The sequence below is a fragment of the Callithrix jacchus genome, chromosome 1 (assembly GCF_049354715.1).
Source record: "Callithrix jacchus isolate 240 chromosome 1, calJac240_pri, whole genome shotgun sequence".
NCBI classification, from domain to species: Eukaryota; Metazoa; Chordata; class Mammalia; order Primates; family Cebidae; genus Callithrix; species Callithrix jacchus.
Genome location: NC_133502.1, coordinates 219245928 through 219266977, shown reverse-complemented (window position 1 = coordinate 219266977; position 21050 = coordinate 219245928). Strand labels below are relative to the sequence as shown.

The window sequence follows — 21050 nt, the reverse complement described above, 5'->3', positions numbered from 1 at the left end:
GGTTCCTGGGCTGTACACTCATCTCTGGCAGAACTCAGCCCCGGGGCCCCAGAGCAGAGGCTCTGTGCGGAGTGGCCAGCTGGGCCTGCAGCCGAGGTCAGAGGGGGCTGTCACTGCTCCCACTGCCTGCCCCTCATAGGCAGCCCTCACAGGTCCCTCCCCCTCTGCCCACTCATGAAATACTCCCATCTACCCAAGGACCTCCCCACTCACTCCCCGGCTCACACACACCATGGCTGCTGCCTGGAGCCTAGACCCAACCCCACACTGGCTGCTCTGTGACCCCACTCCTCCTCTCCACCTCCCTGCTCTGCCCAGCCCAGGCTTTGATCTTACGCAGCCTGCACAATCAGACAGCTGCTGCTGGGCCCCCTCCACCATGATGCCACGCTATCCCTTGACCCCACGGCCACCTAACCACCTCATGGTCCCCACGCCAGCCTCGCCCCTCATCCCAGCAGGTGCTTCACTCACACAGAACTTGTTGCCTATGTCACAAACAAGACCTCACCCCGCAGGGCCATGTGACCCCCCAAGAAATGGAATAATAACAAGTGGCCCCACCTTTCAGGACGGCTGGGATGAGTCAACGACTTGTACGTGTGGAAGTGCTAAAACTGTGCCAGGTGCTCAGAGCAGGCCATGCCGACACACGCAGCTGCAGAGTGCCACACAGACCCTGCACACACGGCTCTCCCCTCAGCCCACCCACTGACTACCAAGAGGGCTCAGCTTAGACAACACCTCGGCTTTGAGGCCCTCTGACTCCTTCAGGCCAACCCAGGGAGCTCCCACACGCACACGGCCCCCATCACAGCCACTGCTCCCACAAGGCTTCCAGCCGAACCTCTGTGATCCTGGCTCCCAGCACAGGATAAACACCTAAAAAATACTTGCTGCTCTCCAGTCTGACTCCAGCCTAAACCTCCCTCCCAGCCCTTCAGCTTCGGACTTAGATCCAAATGCCCCTCACTCTACACAGTCCTCAAACCAGAACCTTCCTCACCACCACCATGTGGGGGAGCTCCAGACCCGCTCCCACCACAGGTGTGGATCCCCGCCCCCTACCCCCCCACCTCTCCTTCACCTCGCCTCTCCATACTGCCTGAACCAGGGCCCAAATCTCTGAAATCATTTCCCATCTGGACCCTGCCCTATCCACCCTCCACAGGCTGAGAACACGGGGCCAGGTCCCTTCCACACGCTAAGCCACCAAGAGAGTCATCAGAACAAGGCAAGACAATGCCAAAGGAGGAAGAAAGGGCACCTGCCCAGGAAAGGGTCAGTGGCCAAGCTCCTGCATTCCTGAACCTCTGCTAAACTCAGCATAGGGCAGGGGTCCAGGCAATACAGGGGTGGAGTTGCTGGGAAACTCATCCTAGAGATGGGGACAGAGTAACCCCGGGGCTAGGCCTCTCACGTGCAGAGGGAGGATGCATGAACCCTTGATCCAGACACACCACCAATGACTCCCAGTGACCATCACTCAGGAGAGGTATGCTTGGCCCACCAGTTCTCCAGGCCAGAAGCAATATGCATGAATCTGGGGGCCTCCTGGGACCTGTGAGGGTTCCTCACAAGGGCACCCCCAAGACATGCATCCAGCTCCAGCCTGGGGACCGCCAAAGAACCAGATGCTGCCTTCTATAGGCAGCACCCCTTGGACTCCAGCACCCAGAGGGATCCTTCCAGGAAACCCAGGTGGCCAGCAGGGCTGGACGGAGGCCACTCACCAACCCCAGAAACTGCAGCCTTTACCTTCATATCCTCCCTGCAGGCTTAGGACTAGTCCCTCCCTCACCTGCTGCCCTCAGACCATCCCTGCCCCAGGGCACCCACCAGGGCAACTCCAGGCCCAACTGGCCTCATTTCCTCTTGGCTGCTCCAGGCCTCCCTGCTCTGCCCACTTGGACAATCTGTCCACTTTGGAAAAACGCCTCTTTTCTCACACTGACCTCCTTACATGTCTGCCAGCTACGCAGGAATCATGCGTTCCACACACCTGGTGTTTCTGTAGGGATGGCCCTGGCAGGGTGTGGCAGTCACTGGGAGTCAGTGTGGGATCCCACAGACAGAGGCATCATCACGCGTGTGCGCCTCCCGGTGCACGACCCCTGTCTCTCCATGGCACACGAAGGATCAGGTCACACACACATTCCCAGGTATACGCAGAGTGCGTGCATGCATGTCCGTGTCATGTACGCAAGTTTGTGTCTACTTTGAGTGTTCGTTTGAGTTTACCTCTAGTCTTTTCTCTGTGAATATCAACGTGGATTTAGCACCAAGAGAGACCAAAAGGAAACCAGAAGAAGTCGTCCCCTTGGGAGCTGCCCAGGGGCCAGGGGGTCACTCACCAGGCCTCGTGTCATGCTGCCTCATCTGCACCTCCTCCACGCAGTCAGCCGGGAACCAGCCCGTGCGGCCTTTCACGGTTCCCTCCCAGAAACCGCCCTCCCCAATGCTGAGCACTGGAGGAAGAAGCCAGACAGGCCGTCAGTGGGGAGCAGAGCTGGGTGCCCACCCCTCCTCAGGCACCGGTTCTGCCCACCCACCCACTGCCCTTTCCCTCCTTCCCTTCCCACTTTCTCCCGGCTTTTTCCCTGGGAAGATTTTGGGATCCACACAGGAGAGAGAAAGGAACAGATGGGCTGGGCACACGGTGGGCATGTGGGGGACACACAGACACACAGATGAACACGCTCATGGAGGGGCACAGGCAGGGGCAAGGGCCACGCTCCTACCACTGCCCCCCAGCTGACCACGCTCCCCCAGCCCCTTGAACCAACCCCCATCCTGGCTCTACCACCCACCCAGGGGTCACTGCCAAGAGCTCGGGGTCATCGTGCTGTGGCCAGTGGGTGAGGCCACGTGATGCACCAGCTGGGCTGTTTCCACCTCAGCCGGCCCTGAGGCTACGACCCCAGTGATGACGGCGACACCCCCATAAGCAGAGGGGTCTGTCATGGCACTCGAGATCCCCATAAGGAGAGGGGTTTGTCATGGCACGCGATGCCCCGGAACACAGGAAGCCCCAGTGACAGATGCCTGCATAACACAGACACCCACATGACGGTCACAGACACCCCACGACGGCAAGGGTCCCCCACATCACACGGCCTCCAGTGAAGAAGCTGCAGAAGTGCCAGGGAACCCGGCCAAGCTGTGTGGTGGGACAAGGTCCTGCAGGCAGAGACCCCCGGGGACACAGAAATGCCCAAGGCGAGAGAGGCGCCTGCCTCCGTGGTGACACAGGGAGCCCGGAACGACAGAGCAGCTGGCGACCTGCACGGCAGGAATCTTCCCGGGCAGAGCCCTTCACCGTGACACCAGGGACCCCACATGGGCCCAGGCGGCGGCGCAGACCCCAGAGGCATCCCCTGCCCCGCCGGCCCGCGCTGCGCGGCGCCGCCCCCTCCCCGCCCCGGGCCCGCCCCCCGCGCCCCTCACCCTTCACGGCCTCTCCGCGGTGCAGCGGGATCTCGCCTTCGCCCTGCGGGCTGTGCGCCTTCACAGCGATGAACTTGCGGCCGGGGACTGCGCTGTAAAGTTTCCGCTTCGGGCCCCGGGGCGGCGGCGCGGGGGGCGCGGGGGGCGCGGGGCCGGGGCCGGGCGCAGGGCCAGGGCCGCCAGGCCCGCTCGGGCTGTAGACGAACACGTAGGTGACGGACGCGATGCCGGGGGGCAGCGGGCACGCGAAGCCGGCGCCCGGGGCCTCCATGGCGCGCGGCCCGGCCCCGCCGCCTCCGGCCTCACCGCAGCCGCCGCCGCAGCGCCCGCCGCCCACCGCCCGCCGCCCGCCTGCCCGCCGGGGGCCCGGCCCGGGGCCGCTCCATGGGCCGCGCCGCCGCGCCCGGCCCGCTCCCGCCAGCGCACGAGCCGCGCCCGCTCAGGGCTCCGGGGCCGCGGGGCTGCGCTCCTGGGCGCGCCAGGCTCGCTCCATGCCGCGGCCGCCCCGCGCCCCGCCTCCTCCGTGGCCGGGCTCCTCCCTCTGCGGGCGGCGGCGGCCCTCGCGCCCTCCCCGCGCCGCCGACCCCCGGGAGGGGGAGTTCCGACGGGATGCGGGACGGGGGTCTGGGCAGCCTGGGGTGAGCGGGGACGGGGCGGGGGCTTAGGCACCCGCGAAGAAGGGGAGGGGGCGCCCCGTCCCCCTCCAGGGCTGTGTCCCCTCGTCCTGGATACCGGCCCCTGCCCCCGCCCACTGCGTGAGGGCCCTTCCCCAGACTACTCCCCAACTGGGTCAGAGCCTGAACTCTCGCTCCGAAGGCTGCACTGGCTCCCTAGTACCCAGGCAGGCCAGAGCAACAAGCTCTTCCCCTGGGACTGGGGAATTTGCGACTCCGGTCACACAGGGGCACCTTCCTTCCCCTCCTGTGGGCTGTCCATCGCGCTGCTGCCAACACCTGCACCACGCTAAGCCTGACCCCTGGGCCAGCTGTGAATGGCTGACTGTCGGCCCAAACTCGCCCCGTCGTGCCCCGTGCGCTGCTGGGGCGGCTGCAGGGGGTCGGGCGCGGCTCCGCTCGGCCGACAGAGGGCGCTGCGGAGCCGCCGCCGACAGAGACCCGCACGGCTCAGGGCCCGACCTCACCTCCCCCAGAGCAGACCTCCTCCACGGCCTCTGACCTTCCTCAGTCCCTCCCGAGAGCTGCAGACCCTCATCCACTCACCCGGGCAGCCCCATACAGGGATTACTGCCCGTCTAACTGCTGCTCAGCCTGGGGCCTCAGCTGTCAACCTCCTGAGACCCAGTTAGGACCCCTGCTATCAGCACCTCAGACGCACTAGGCACCTAATAAATGTTTGCAAGGAAGAAAAAACCAGAATTCTGCCATCCCCACAAAGCAGGTGAGCTGGAGCCCCTCACTCAGCAGGTCTTAGTTTTGTGTCTGCTGAAAGGATAAATGAACACACACAAAATATGAATACAGAGAGGAGCCTGTGGCAATGCGCACCTCCAACTTGGGGGCAGGCTTTCTGCACAATGGAAACATCCAGAATGTGTTATTTTAGCCACTGGGCCATCCAACCCTTAGAAAATCCACAGGACTATGCAAAAGTTTCAGGGGAGAACTGAGATTTGGGGCAGGACAGCCAGCCTTGGGAGTCCAGTAGCTCCAGGCAGGGAGACAGACACAGACATCGCTGAGAGGAGGCTACACAGCAAAGGCAGCAGCACAGGGAGGGGCGCCTTCAATAGGGCCTGCTGCACCTGAGCCCTGCACTCAGGCTTAGAAAGTTGGGGATTGGGTCTACCTGGGGCCCAGTTAAGCAGATCCCTAGCTCTGTGGCCCTGGACCCATGATAGACCCCGCCTGAGTACCAGGACGCTCATCTGTAACATGGTACTAATAGGGCATGAACATGTACGTTGTCAAGGTTAAAGGAACTTAGTATACACATGCCACTCAGCCCAACAGCAGGCACAGAGTGACAGGACTGTAAAGGCCATCGGCCATCCTGACGACAACGTACTGTTTATGTCACTCTTTCATTCAACAATGTCTGCTAAACACCCTCCTCAGTGCCTGGCTCTGAAGAAACCAAAAGCAACAAGAAAGACGGTGTCTGCCCTCGAGTCACAGGGAGGGCAGATGCTACGATCAGCAGTTGCTAGACTCTGCCAGGTGATGCCTCACCTGCCCAGGGCATTCTGGAAGGCTTCCCAAAGACAGTGACTTGGGTAGGATTGACCCCACGTACTGATGAGAAGCCCAGACACAAAGTGGCTGAGATCCAGTGCCCACCTCAGCACCCAGTGCACAGCCCATAGAGGCCACAGGGCTCCAGGCCAGGCCTCCTACTCTAAGTTCTAGGGATACCTCAAACATCCCTGGCTTCTCAGGGTCCCAGGACTTAGGGTGGATGTAAAGAATAGAAGACACAGAGTCCTGTGGGTACAGCAGGGCTGGGGATGGGGAAAACCAAGAATACACCCTGGGGACAGGGCTGGGGCTTACCTGTAGGTTTTGAGCTCTCCTGGAAAGGCAGCTCCATCCCTGACCCCCTTATCACAGGCCACCAGCCCTGACTCTTCCAAGCCATGCTTGATACTGCAGTGTATTTTCTAAATCACACGTGGGAACATACCCTCTCCACACCTAACACACTCCCTCAACTGCCCACTGTCCTCACAGCAAGCCCAGCTCCGACCAGAAATCAGCCTATCCCTGCCTACAGAGATACCTTCTTCCCTTCCCCAACCAGGAAGGCCTAGCCCATTGCTATACAGGTGCCAGGCACCACCAGGCCCCTCTCTGCCTCCTGGCTCGGGTCCCAGCGCCCCACCCTACCCACCCCTCCAGGGCCTCCCAGCTCCCTCCTACCTGATCTTGCTCTGGCTGCCCCTGCCTACTAAGGGGCCACTGATGTTGCTCTCCTGGTCGGCATCCCGGTCACGATCTTTCTCCTCTTGCAGCCGCTGGAGCAGCAGCTGGTGGGGGAGGCTTCTCAGCGAGGGTCCAGGAGAAGCTGCCGGCTGCGCCTCCCCCTTCAGGTTGATATCGCTGGCTGAGCGCTGCAGAGGCCGAGGGGATGCCAAGCCACTGGGGCCAGCCAGTCGCCGCCGCTTCGCATAGCTGGGAGTTTCCCTGAATGGTACTGGGGTAAGGAGGCGTAGTTAAGACTCTGAACAGGCAACTGGGTAACCAACTTGTCCAGTTTGCCCAGCCTTTCCCAATTTTAAAACTAAATCCGATATTGCAGGAACTGCCTTGGTTCCAGGGAAACCAAAAGAATTGGCCACCCTACGAATGAAGCTACCACTGAGGGGCCTCATCCCAGTCAAACTGCCTCTCACTCTAGCTTCGGAGGTAGAAGCCTGCTTCTCCTCTCAGCCAAATGAGGCCTTGAGGATGCTGAGATATGCTCTGAGAACTGCATTTTACAAGCTTCAGGAGAGACAAAACAGGCTACATGTGACAAATATCACCAGACTCCTGCTGAACAGGACCATTTGCAGTTAACTATAACCAGGGAAACTACAAAAGACATTTTAGACCAGGGATCGGCAAACCTTTTCTGTAAAGATTGGGCAGTAACGACTTAAAGCTTTGCAAGCTATGTAGTCTGTGTTGTAATGACTCAACTCTGCCACCACAGCATGAAAACCACCGCAAGCAACATAGAAGCAAACAGGTGAGTTTGTGTTCCAATGGAATTTGACTTAAAAAGCAGATGGCGATTAGAAAATATGACCCAACTACATGCTACTTACAAAATAATCACTTTAAGTTCAAAGACACAAACAGGTTGAAAATGAAAGGATGAAAAAAGCCATCTCAGCCGGGGGCAGTGGCTCACAACTGTAATCCCGGCCAAGGCAGGTAGATCACAAGGTCAGGAGTTTGAGACCAGCTTGGCAGGCATGGTGAAAGCCCCTCTTTACTAAAAATACAAAAATTAGCTGGGCATGGTGGCAGGCACCTGTAATCTCAGCTACTCAGGAGGCTAAGACAGGAGAATTGCTTGAACCCGGGAGGCGGAGGTTGCAGTGGGTCAAGACCGTGCCATTGCACTCCAGCCTGGGAAACAGAGCAAGACTCCGTCTCAAAAAAAAAAAAAAAAAAAGAGATCTCATGTAAATAGTAACCAAAAGATAGCTGGGTGGCTATATTAATGTCATACAAAATAGACTTTAAGATAAAAACTGTTAACAAGAGACAGAGAAGGACATTATATGCTAACAATTATTAACATATACACACCGAACAACAGAACTGTTAATCAAATATGATACAAACAATGCAATTTAAGAGAAAAATAGACAGTTCCACAATACTAGTAAAAGACTTTAATACCTCACTTTCAATAATGGGTAGAACATCTGGAGTTCAATCAGGACACAGAAAACGGAACCCATTAGACCTAATGATACATACAGAACACGCCACCCAGCAAGAGCAGAATATAGTCACGAATTCTTCTCAAGTACACATGGAACATTCTCTAGGACAGACCGTATGGCCACAAAACAAGTCTCGATAAAGTTTTAAAAGACTGAAATCATACAAAATATCTTTTTCAATCATAACAAAACGAAGGTAGAAATCGAGAACTGAAAGAAAACTGGAAAATTCACAAATATGTGGAAATTAAACACCATACTCCTAAATGACCAATGTGTCAAAAAAGAAATCAGGCTGGGCATGGTGGCTCAAGCCTGTAATCCGGTACTTTGAGAGGTCAAGGCAGGAGGATCAGTTGAAGCCAGGAGTTTGAAACCAGCCTGGACAACATAGTGAGACCACCCCCCATCTCTATAAAAAAAAAAAATAGCCAGGTGTGGCAGTGTACCCTGTAGTTCCTGCTATTCAGGAAACTGAGGTCAGAGGATGACTGGAAACCAGGAGGTTGAGGCTGCAGTGAGCTATGATGAAGCCAGGGCACTCAGCCTGGGCCACAGAATGGCAGCCTATCTCTTAAAAAAGAACAAAGAAAAGAAAAGAAATCATAAGGAAAATTAGAAAATGCTTTAAGACAAATGAGAACAAAAATACAACATATGGAGCAAAGGTAAGGGAAATGTATAGCTGTTAACACTTACTTTTAAAAAAGGAGAACAATCTCAAATCAATAACCTAATTATACATCTTAATAAACAAGAGACGGCCAGGATCTGTGCCTCACGCCTGTAATCCCAGCACTTTGGGAAGCCAAGGCAGGCAGATCACCTGAGGTCAGGAGTTTGAGACCAGCCTGACCAACATGGAGAAACCCTGCCTCTACTAAAAACACAAAAGTAGCCGGATGTGCCGGCACATGCCTGTAATCCCAGCTACTCAGGAGGCTGAGGCAGGAGAATCGCTTGAACCCGGAAGGTGGAGGCTGCGGTGAGCCAAGATCGCATCATCCCACTCCAGCTGGCAACAAGAGCCAAACTCCATCTCCAAAAAAAAAGAAAAAGAAAAGAAGAAACTAGAGAAAGAAGTGGAAAGGAAGGAAGGGAGGGAGGGGAAACTAAAGAGCAAACCAGGGAGAGAGGGAGGGAGGAAGTAACTACAGAAAGAACAAACCAGACTAGCAAAACAAAGGAAAGCTAGCGAAGGAAGGAAACAGTTAAGATTAAAGCAGAGATAAACAAAATAGAAAAACCGTGGAGAATTTTTTTTAAAAAAAAAAGTTTTTTCTTGGACAATACGAACATAATTGACTAGTAAGGAAAGAAGATGGACAAAATTAACTAAAATCACAAATGAAATCTGGGGTCTTACTCCCAGTATTACAGAAGTTAAAAAGGAATATGAGGCCGGGCGCGGTGGCTCACGCCTGTAATCCCAGCACTTTGGGAGGCCGAGGCGGGTGGATCACGAGGTCAAGAGATCGAGACCATCCTGGTCAACAAGGTGAAACCTCGTCTCTACTAAAAATACAAAAAACTAGCTGGGCGTGGTGGCGCGTGCCTGTAGTCCCAGCTACTTGGGAGGCTGAGGCAGGAGAATTGCTTGAACCGAGAAGGCGGAGGTTGCAGTGAGCCAAGATGGCACCATTGCACTCCAGCCTGGGTAACAAGAGCGAAACTCCGTCTCAAAAAAAAAAAGGAATATGACATAACTATGAACAATTATATGCCAACAATTAGAAAGCTAGATGAGGTGGACAAATTTCTAGAAAAACACAAATTACCAAAACTGACTCAAGAAGAAACAGAAAATTTAAACAGACCTATAATGAGCAGAGATTGAATCAGTAACCACAAACCTCCCAACAAAGAAAAGTCCACCACCAGATGGCATCACTAGAGCACTCTACCAGAAATTCAAAGAATTGACACAAATTCTTCTGAAGTTCTTCCAAAACATGGAAGAAGGAACACTCCCTCATTTCATGAGGCCAATATTATCCTGATATCAAACCCAGATAAGGGCATTACAAGAAAAGAAATCTACAGACCAATGTAATCAATATAACACATCACATTAATAGAACAAAGGGGGAAAAAAAGGGTGATCATTTCAATTGATGCAGAGAAAGCGTTTGCCATAATCCAACATGCTTTCATTATAAAAACACTCAGAAAACTAGCAATAGAGACCAGTAACTTCCTCGACATGATAGAGGACAGTTATTAAAAATCCAGTCCAGGCGCCGTGGCTCATGTCTATAATCCCAGCGCTTTGGGAGCCCGAGGCAGGTGGATCACGAGGTCAAGCGATCGAGGCCATCCTGGTCAACATGGTGAAACCCCGTCTCTACTAAAAATACAAAAATTAGCTGGGCGTGGTGGTGCGTGCCTGTAATCCCAGCTACTCGGGAGGCTGAGGCAGGAGAATTGCCTGAACCCAGGAGGCGGAGGTTGCGGTGAGCCGAGATCGCGCCATTGCACTCCAGCCTGGGTAACAACAGCGAACCTCAGTCTCAAAAAAAAAAAAAACCATCCATAGTGCTTGCTTCAGCGGCATGCACACTAAACTTGGAATGATACAGAGAAGGTTAGCATGGCCCCTGCACAAGAATGAAATGCAAATTCATGAAGCATTCCATATTAAAAAAAAAAACACGCATAGATAACATCACATGCGATGGTAAAAGATGCAACGCTTCCCCCTAGGGTCACAAACAAAGCAAAGACGCCTGCTTTCACTACTGATATTCAACATTGCACTGGAAGTTCTAGACCGACAAAAATAAAATTTAAAAAAGGCACCCAAACTGGGAAGGAAGAAGTAAAACTATCTCTATTTGCAGATGGCATGATCCTATATATAGAAATCCCAAAGAATACAGCAAAAGAGCTACTAGAGCTAATAAACAAAATCAGCGAAGTTGTGGGGCACAAGATCAGCACACAAAAATCACTTGTTTTTATACACCAGCAATGAACAATCCAAAAAAGAAATTAAGAAAATAATTTAATTTATAATAGCATCCAAAAGAAGAAAATACTCAAGAATAAATTTAAGGAAATAAAAAGATCTGTATACTCAAAATGACAAAACACTGCTTAGAGATGACTTAAATAAAAAAAAAAAAAAGGACATCCCATGTTCATTAATTGGAAGACAATAGTGTTAAAATGTTAATGTCATCCAGAGTAACGGACAGATTCAATGCAAAATTCCAATGTCCCTTTTTTCACAAATAGAAAAGCAATGTTCAAATCTATATGGAATTGCAAGGGGCCCTGATTAGCCAAAACAATAACAAAAAAGAAGAACAAAGCTGAACCACTCAAACCTCCTGAATTCAAGTTACTAAAACGCCAGGCGCAGTGGCTCATGCCTATAATCCCAACACTCTGGGAGACTGAGGTGAGTGGATTACCTGAGGTCAGGAGTTTGAGACCAGCCTGGCCAACATGGCAAACCCCATCTCTACTAACAATACAAAAATTAGCTGGGCGTGGTGGTGCATGCCTGTAATCCCAGCAACTCAGAAGACTGAGGCAGGAGAATCGCTTTAACCTGGGAGGCGGAGGTTGTAGTGAGCCAAGATCGCACCATTGCACTCCACCGTCTGACAAGAGTGAAACTCCATCTCCAAGGAAAAAAAATAGAAAGTTACTACAAAGCTTCAATAATCAAAACCACGTGGTATTGTCCTAAGAACAGACATGTAAACCACTGGGATAGAATTGAGAGTCCAGGCCGGTGCAGTGACTCACGCCTGTAATCCCGGCACTTTGGGAGGCCGAGGCGGGCAAATCACAAGGTCAAGACCATCCTGGCCAACATGGTGAAACCCCATCGCTACTAAAATACAAAAATTAGCCGTGTGTGATGGCATGTGCCTGTAATCACTTGAACCCACGAGGCAGAGGTTGCAGTGAGCCAAGATTGCAGGACTGCACTCCACCCTGGGTGACAGAGCAAGACTCCATCTCAAAAAAAAAAAAAAAAGAACTGAGAGTCAAAATAAACCCACATATCCAGGATCAACTGATTTTCAATAAGGGTGCCAAGACTATTAAATGGGAAAAGAATAGTGTCTCCGATAAATGGCGCTCGACAATTGGATATTCATATGCAAAAGAATGAAGATGGCACCCTACCTCACACCATTAACACAAGTTAACTCAAAGCGGATCAGTGACCTAAATATAAGAGTGAAAACCGTAATATTTTTAGAAGAAAACAAAGAGGGTAGACCCTTGTGACCTTAGATTTGGCAACAGACTCTTAGCTATGACAACAAAAGCATGAACAACAAAAGAAAAAAATAGACACATTGAATTTATCAAAATTAAACATTCTTGTACATTAAAGGGCATTATTCAAAAGTGACAAGGGGCCGGGCGTGGTAGCTCACGCCTGGAATCACAGCACTTTGGGAGGCCGAGGTGGACAGATCACGAGGTCAGGAGATTGAGACCATCCTGGCTAACACGGTGAAACCTTGTCTCTATTAAAAATACAAAAAATTAGCTGAGCGTGGAGCCACATGCCTGTAGTCACAGCTACTCGGGAGGCTGAGGCAAGAGAACTGGTAGAACCCAGGAGGTGGAGGCCGCCGGGAGCCGAGATCATGTCCCTGCACTCCAGTCTGGGTCACAGTGCGAGGCTCTGCCTCAAAAAAAAGGAACAAGGATCTCTTATGCTACAGAAAAAACATTTTAAAATCACATACTTCATACAAGTTTAGTTCTCAGAATATATCAAGAACTCTTACAACTCAACAACAACAAAAATAAACCACCCAATTTTAAAATGGACAAAGGACTTGACTTTTCTCCAAAGAAGACACGCAAATGGCCAATAAGCGCATGAAAAGAGGCACAACATCATTAGTCACTAGGGGAATACAAGTCAAAACCACAATGAAATACTATTTCACACTTAACTAGGATGGCTACAGTCAAAAAAAGAATAGTAACAACTGTTGGTTCTTGAAGATGTGAAGAAATCGGAAGCCTCGTACATCACTGGTGAGAACGCAAAATGGTGGAAACCAGTTTGGCAATTCCTCAAAAAGTTAAACATAGGATTACATGACTCCAAAATTCCATTCCCAGGTATATACCTAAGATATTGAAAATAGGTATTCGAATACATGTACACACATGTTCAGAGCAGCAATGTTCAAAATGGTAAAAGGTAGAAACAACCCACCTTTCCACTGACAGATGAATGTATAATCAAAATGTCATTTATCCCAACAAGGAAGTAGGATTCAGCCAAAAGAAGGAATGAAGTGGTGATATATCCTACAAGGCGGAGGAAGCTCAAAAACACGTGGAGCAAAAGAAGCCAGACACTAAGTGTCATATATTATATGATTCCATTTACGTGAAATATCAAGAATAGGTAAATCCATAATCCACAGAGACAGAAAGTGTGCTAACGGCTGACAGGGTTGGAGGGAGAGGGTAATTCATGCAGAATTATTGCTTAATGTGTCCAGGGTCGTCTTTTGTGGTGATGAAAATGTTTTGGAATTCAATAGACTGGGCTGCACAACACTGTGAATATACAAAATGCCACTGAATCATTCTGGCCTGGGAATGATCGCTGCTTCCTTGCCTCTGGCACCTTGGGCCACTCTTCAGGTCCACATTGTCTCTTACCCTCTCTCATGCACACACCCCTAGGCACAGCTGTGTTCTCACAGGCATGATACCACCCTGGAGAAGCATTTCCCCAAGGGACTCATCGAAAGCACTGAGGGCTACCAATTCCACCCCCAAGCCAGGGACCCACCCATGGCCTGCAGTCTGGAGGGGACAAGCAGGGCTGTCAAGAGGCCGCAAGGTATCCTGTCCCATGAAGGGTGGACACAGTCTACCAGATCCTACTAGGTGGGACCTTCCTTCCAGTCCTCTTCTGTGTACAGGCCCCACCCTGGGACCCCAGTGGGGGTAGGACGTGGCAAGCCATGACTGTCACATCCTTGCAGCAAACGTGTACAGATGGCATGAGAGTGACAAGGGCAGACTGTGAATCAATCAGATCTGAATTAACCCCCCTGTGCCTCAGTTTCCTTCTCTGTAAAACAGTCTAATAATCACTCCTTGGGGAGTTGTTGAGAGGGAAAATTGAGATAAGGGGCTTGTATGAAATCCTGACAAACATGTTGCCTGTTCTCAGAAAATCTGGCGGTGCCCCTCTTGTGTCTGTGTGTGACAGCTGAGCAGGTTAAGGGTGTTGTTGGCCCCTGGAACCGATGACCACATCAGAACAAACTGACACAGGTGCCCGTTCCCTACCACTCAGGGACGGTGTATCTAACCTCCACCGAGCAAGCACACCTGGGTTGGATGGCCAGGAAGTCACAATCATGGTGACCCCAAGAGCCCTGGGGTATCTGTCCACAGCACACAGATGAGGGGCAGACGGCGTCTTCCCACCCCCCCTCCAAGCCACTAAACCAAGGCCACCAGCCAGAGCCCATCCCCACCCAGAATCAAATGCCACAGGAGGCCACAGGGAGAAGGGGATGCAAATGACCTTAAGAGACCATGTTTCACTCAAAAGAAGCTGAGGTGCAGAGGTCCTAGACAGCTTTCTCATGCTTAGCTAACTACAGGCAGAAAAGAAGGCCTCACACATGTACAAACCAGGCTTCTCCAAGGCTAAGGGCCACCTCCAAAACATTCCCCAGTCCAAATCAGCAGTAACTTATCCCTTGCCCCTTACACAAACCCCAAACCTTACCACAGTTCTCCCCTGACCTGACCCTGGACTCTGACCCTACCCATCCCACTGGCCCAGTTACTCAACACACACTTCCCTACAGCGGCCATGAGAGCAGCTGGCAGCCGTGGCACTGAGGGTCTGCCACAGCCTCGGGTGGTTCAACTGTTAAGGTGGCCCTGACACAGCTTGGGGTGGAGGGGCTCAAAAACCAAGCCTTACAGGGGGATGTTCAGGGGGAACTCTGCAGAAGAAGGGCCCTTAAACATGAATCTGAACTTAATCTTAACCTCAGTCCAAAATTCAACTCCAGCCCTGACCATAACCTCACATTAGAACCAAGTGAGATTCCAACCCTTACAACGGCCCCGAACGTTTGGTGCCTCACTGTCACTTCAAATTAAAACAAAAACAAAAGTTGAGGACACCAGCAAGTAAACACAGGTGGCAGGAAGGGGATCCTGGGAGTCCATGTTCCAGAGAGAGGCACGGGCAGAAAAGCCCGGCCCACCCAGGACAGGAGGGGTCGGCAAGGGAGTTTCTGTGCAGCCAGGGGGCTGGAAGGAGCCTCTGGCCAGCAGCAACGCTCCCAGAGGGAGCCTACCCTCTCCGGCAGCCACAACAGGACTATCCCAGCCTAGCACCACACCCACTATAGACCTCCCGGAGGCTCAGGTGTCCCAGCTGAGGCCACATGGGTGTCTCCCGGTTTTCCTTCCAGGACTGTGAGACGCACACACAGCAGGCTTTCCTCTATACGCAGGCAGCAGGGGGCCCAGAGCTCCTGCCCTGAGGACGGCTGTGGCACTATTCCCAGCCCCATTCTGCTTTCCCATCACTGTTTTGTTTTCTTTACGTGTCGTTTGTGATCTTTTTATGTTGACAGCTTGCTATGGACCACCTAGACTCACTCTTGCTCCAGGGTGAAGTCAAACCCACCATCCCCATGTCTCCTGCTGGCCCTTCCTAGGATTTAATGGGAAACAGGGACTCTGATCCTAACTTCAACCCCACTCTCAACCTACGCTGCCCCCTAAGCCCAGTGCTAGCCCCAGCCCACAGCCCAAAACCTCACTATGCTCCTCTCCCAGACCAAAACCAAGGTCCACTCAACACAGGCCCCTCCCTTGGCCTGTTCCTCATGCCTGCAGTGGCCACCCAGAGATCACTGGCCACACAGAGAAGATGTGGGGCATGGGGCCCCTTTGTTACATCACCACTGACCCCCACATCTGCCGGGCCCCAGAAAACCACATGAATCTACATTCAACAAGGACACCCAGGTGGGCAGAACTCACCAACATCCGAGTCTTTGTGGGTCTTGATAACCTCTGCAAGCTCAAAGTTCCCTGCGATGATGGCCACCTGAGGGAAAGTGGGAGTCAAGGTGTGGAGGGGCAGGGAGGGGGCTGAGCAGTGCCAGCCTTGCCTCCCCAGCCAGCCCCAGCTGCTCCTTCTCAAGCTCGTGTGGAGTCTTTCTTGGTTGGGGGCCACGGAGATCCCAGCCCATTCCTCTTCTCTATTGACACACACTCCTGGTAACTGGGACGCCACAGGCATGCCCCATAACTAGACTGACCCACCATCTGCCTGGGACCGAGGGGCTAACAGACAGGAGAAACTCAGAGCTAAAACCAGCAGTCCCAAGCAAATGGGCACACTGGTCTGTCCCAACATGCAGCCATGTTCGCCATGTTTCCAGTCTCAGCCAAGGCCCCACTGCTGCCCAAGCCGCTAAGCTCATCCCCGCTTCCCATGACCCTGCATCCAGTCTTCCAACAGGCCCTGGAGTATCTGCTTCCAGATGTGCCCAAACCCACTGCTGCTTCACTGTCCGTGACCACACACCTCGGCAGCCTGACTACTTCCTGCACCTCCCTCCTATTGAAAATAGAGTTCTGGCTCCTTTCCTGGGCCACAGACCTCCACGATATTCCCCTGACTTCCCAACAAACTCCAAGTCACAGAGACCACATCCACCTGGTCATCAGTGCCAACAGACCTTGCCAGAGAAGGGGCTCGGAAACCTCCCCTGAATTACATCAGCAGCTGGGACCACACCCCGTCTCCAGTTCAGCTTCTGCACCCCTGCTGGTCTCTCGGTGGCTGGGGCCGGGGGCGGTCAGACCCATACCTGCCATCCCAGTCTTCTCACCCTCCCCATTCCTCTGCCCCCAGAGCCCTTCTGAACCTCTTCTCTCCCTGGCAGGAGGATGAAGGGAACATTGGCACCAAGCACCTCCTCACGTGCTGGGCTTGCCCCCCACCACCTCCACCTCCTCCTGCAGCAGTCCTGGGGGAGGTGCTCCCTTAGGGCCTTCCAGGGAAGAACCAAGGTTCGGAGAAGTCAAGTCACCACCCCAGAGAGACACCTTGGGGGCAGCCTTGGGCTCCTAAGCCCCCACTGTACCTGGAAGGCTGTCTGGCTGTTGTAGTTACGCACATCCCTGTTGGCTCCACGGAAGAGCAGGACACGAGCACAGCTCTCCTGTTGGGGGGAAGAGGGGGTCACAGCTGGGTGGCCGGAGAGACCATCCGAGCACAATAGCACATGTGCATACAGGAACACACACATGGTGCGTGTAGGGCACAGGCACACAGACTCACACCTATGCACTCAATGAGTGGCACAGGGACAAACAGGTAGGTATACACGTCCAGGGATCACCTGGCCCAGAGGGCCTAGATGTACCCAATTCATACCTGGCTATTCAGAACACACGTGCACACGTGTGAAGCACGCGTTTTCAGAGAACAAAGGTGCATATGTAGGCCTATGAGGCTGTGCTGTGACAACTCTCTGCAGAACCCAGAGCACATGTATGCACAGGGCACACAGGCATGCACATACACAACCACTGTACAGGATCACCTGTGTGCACACACACGTACGCCCCCCGCACAGGCAAGTACATCCACACTCCCCGGTGCACACGTGTGCAGCACACGCAGTCACACCTGGTTGTAGAGGGCACAGATGTGCAGGGCTGTGTTCCCTGAGGCGTTCTGGGCCCCCATGTCTGCCCCGTAGAAGAGCAGGTGCTCCAGGTGCTGCACGTGCCCGAAGCGGCAGGCCTAGGGGAGGAGAAAGGTGCTGCAGGGTCCCTGGGCAGAGGCTAATGTAGGGCTGCAGGTCCCCACAGGGTCGTGGGGTGTCCTTTATGCTGTGCTGAGGAGCAGGATCCAAGAAGTAAAGAGACGGGACACTGAAGAACTGAAGAAGAGCAGCTGGACTCGGGGGGCCACGCCACCTATGAGTGGAGACCGGCGAGAGCCCCAAATGCCCAGAAGCATCTGTATTTATTAGGTACAAGCAGGGGGCAGGGTCATAAGTGAGGTCATCATCTACAGACTTAGTAATAGGGCATGAGTCACAACCGAGGAGGCCACCCCATTAGGTCACCTGGGCAGAGAGGTGGGCCGTGCACAGTAGTAGAGGGTCGTGTACAGAAAAGGGGTCCACCCCCATTAGGTCACTGAGGCAAGGAGGTGGGCTGTGTGCAAAAGGTGTCGTGAGCAACACTTCTTATCTGGGGGCTGGAGACTTCAAAGGGTTTCTAATAGAAGGATACTGCAAGCCAATGCACTGGGAGCTGACAGACGTGTGCTCTTCTCTTAAAGATATTTATGGGAGGATGATTTAAGCTACCACAGAAGCGAGAAAACACTGACAGGGCGTACAGCCGCCGTGACTGGTCACACCGGACGGGTTCTTCTCCCTCAGTTACTTCCAGGATCCCAGGCCTGAGGCCTACTTTCCACAGGAACTGGATGCAAGGTACTACAGCTCCTTTATCAGGAGGAGAGGCTCTTGCTCCAAGCCTGCCACACAGTGTATGCCCTTTCAGGCAGGGACGCCACAGCCAGGGTCTTTGGTCCTTGTCCTGGTCTTGCTGTTTTCCCATGTACTGCTTCTGTTCTGTGACTGCTCTGGGCATTCCTCCTACTATAAACTACTATATGGTTATATAGAAGGATTATATAAATCAGCACTAAATGTGTCAGTACAGTTCCGACTACAATACCTATGTGATTATATAGAAATATTATACAGAACTAAGTATGCTAGATATATATTAGCTAGTATAGTAAGCAATAAGTTATTATATGATTATACAGAAAACCTATACAGGACTAAGTATGACTATATATATAAGCTAGATAAAAGTAAGCAGTGAGTTATACTTCAGGCACTAATTGTGCCTGGGGTCTGCACAGTTTCCTTGGTGCCCCTGGGGGGTGTTACCCACGGGCTAGGGCCCCCACCCCTACAGACAGAACCCAGGACCCCCCCCCACCCAGCACACAGAGGTCGGGACCCCACCTCAGCTCCCTGCACACCTGGTGGATCTCCTGCCAGCCATTCTCGTCGGTGGTCCCCAGCTGAGCATGGTCGTGGAGAAGCAGCTCACAGCAGAGGGCATCCCCACCCCCCAGGGCGCTGTGGTAGAGGGGTGTCAAGCCGCGGCTGTCCTTGTAGTCAGGTGATGCCCCCAGGTCCAGCAGGGTCTGAGGGTGAACAGCCTCAGTATTCACACCAGGCACAGCAGCCCCCAGCCCCACCACCAGGAGAGAGTCCCTCCAGGCCAGGGCCTGCCCTCACTGACCGTCAATGCCGCTGCATTCCGCTGGCGTGTGGCACAGTGCACAGCAGTGAGCCCATCACGAGTGCGAAAGTCCAGGTGGGCACCGCCGTTCTTCAGCACCTTCAGCAGGTCCGTGGCATTGTCCAGCTGGGCTGCAAGGCTCAGGGGGCACTCTGGATTCAGAGACAGATGAGGGTCAGGCTCCCGGTCACTCAGAGGCCATGCCCCTCCCTATTCTGCTCCTCACCTCCTGAGTCAGGGTCATGGAAGTTGGGGTCCAGCCCCTTGTCCAGCAGGCGGGCCACCTTGTCTGTGCTATGCAGCTGGACATAGTCCATGAACTTCTTCAGGTTCGCCTGAAACACCAGCCGCCAGTCAGCCTGGCACCAATGCCTCTGTCATCTGACCATCACCCGCCTTCCTCCTGCAAGCCTCAGGCCACCTTCGGGCATCCCCCACCACATCCCTACCAGTCTGACCTGTCACCTGACATCACCGTCGTCACCCACAGCCCTGCGCTCCTACCACGGCCCCAATTCCTACTTGGCAGGGCCCATGCATGGCTCAAAGCCCTTCCTTGCATCCTGAGAGCCAAACCAGCCACGACCGCCAGCCTGCACCCAAGTAGCCCCTCACTAAGGCCAGGTCACCCAGGTCGTGCCCCAGTCAAGTCCCTCACTCCAGGCTCAGTCCCTGCCCTGCCTCTGTGTCTCCGGCCCTGCTGCCCCAACCTGCCTGGCCTGGAAGAGCCCGAAGTCTACCCAGGCGGGAACCAGCCCCACAGCAGCCCTGAATCCTCAGCACCCTGAGACGCCCTACTCCTTCTCCAGCCCATCTTCCTCTCCAGCTCACCCCATGGCACACCCCCACCCCAGGGACCCCTCCTGTGACATGACTTTGATGGCCTTATACTCACTCACTCAGTTTATCCACTTGCCCCACAAGACCACACTTGCCCAGGTGGCTCTACAGATACCACACACACAAGGCAGGTCCCCTGGTCAAAGACCCAGGCCCTTCCATAAACCCTCCATGTACAGCAGAAATAGGGGAGGGCACCACAGAGACCCCTGCCAGGCAGTGAAAGAGAAGGAAGTGCTCACTACAAGGGGAGAGGGAAAGGCCGGACGGAGCCCAGGGAGGCAGCAACATGGGGCTGAGTCAGAAGTTTAAGCTCATTCCGAAAGCAGACGAGACCCACTGAAGAATGAGTCATTCATGTCTTGTTGGTCACTGCGGGGAGATCTGGAGGGAGACGTGGTCATGGGGGAGGGAACCCAGGCTGACAGGGTCAAGTGATGGCCAGTGGAGGGAGAGGGGGAATTTTCCACAGTGGCCTCTGCCCATCCACATTGCCAAGGCATTGACCACCACCTGCCCAAGGACAGCAGAAAAGTCTGACACAGAAGCCCGAGGCTCCAAGGTCACTGACCGGACCATTAGGGCACAGGGGTGACAGTGTTCTCTGATCCTTCTCCTAAGCTCCAGAGCTCATCCATAAAGTATCCCCCAAGCAAGTGCCTGCTGGCCCATGAGCTTGGGGTGGGAGCCCATGGGGAGATGCTGTGGCACCAACACTGCCCCTCTGACATTCAGAGGCGGTAGAAAGGTGCCCCCCAACAGCATTTCGGGTCAGGCCCAGCCGGAGGTGGCATCCAGCAGTAAAGACACCTCACAGGTATGCTTGGGGACTGGGTCTGGAATCAGACAGACCTGGGTTCAGCCTCAGCTTCACCGTCTACAAAGTCGTGAACAAGTGACTTAGCTTATCTGGCACTCTGGGTCCCCATGTGCCAGATAGGATTCTATTAGTCCCTCCAGGAGAGGATTAATGAGAGGTCTCATTACAAATGCCCAGCACTGGCTGACCACTCAGTGCTGGGTGCCTTGTCCCGACAGC

The 21050-nt window shown here is 53.5% G+C and overlaps 1 protein-coding gene and 1 non-coding gene across 7 annotated transcripts in view; one reads left to right on the top strand and one right to left on the bottom strand.

The window, feature by feature from the left end:
* SHANK3 (SH3 and multiple ankyrin repeat domains 3) overlaps nt 1-21050 on the bottom strand; it is a 57052-nt gene that overhangs the window by 31744 nt on the left and 4258 nt on the right. For all 6 annotated transcript variants that reach the window (XM_035295285.3, XM_035294750.3, XM_035295865.3 and 3 more), the window contains 9 exon segments: nt 19398-19506; nt 19172-19323; nt 18906-19073; nt 17523-17639; nt 16975-17052; nt 15863-15929; nt 6324-6597; nt 3448-3641; nt 2355-2468 (listed from right to left, as the gene is read on the bottom strand). In XM_035295285.3, coding sequence (XP_035151176.1) covers nt 2355-2468; nt 3448-3641; nt 6324-6597; nt 15863-15929; nt 16975-17052; nt 17523-17639; nt 18906-19073; nt 19172-19323; nt 19398-19506 — 1273 coding nt within the window.
* Nucleotides 10379-10485, top strand: LOC118148204 (U6 spliceosomal RNA). Its single transcript, XR_004734985.2, has one exon. It is a non-coding gene; the product is annotated as a U6 spliceosomal RNA (small nuclear RNA).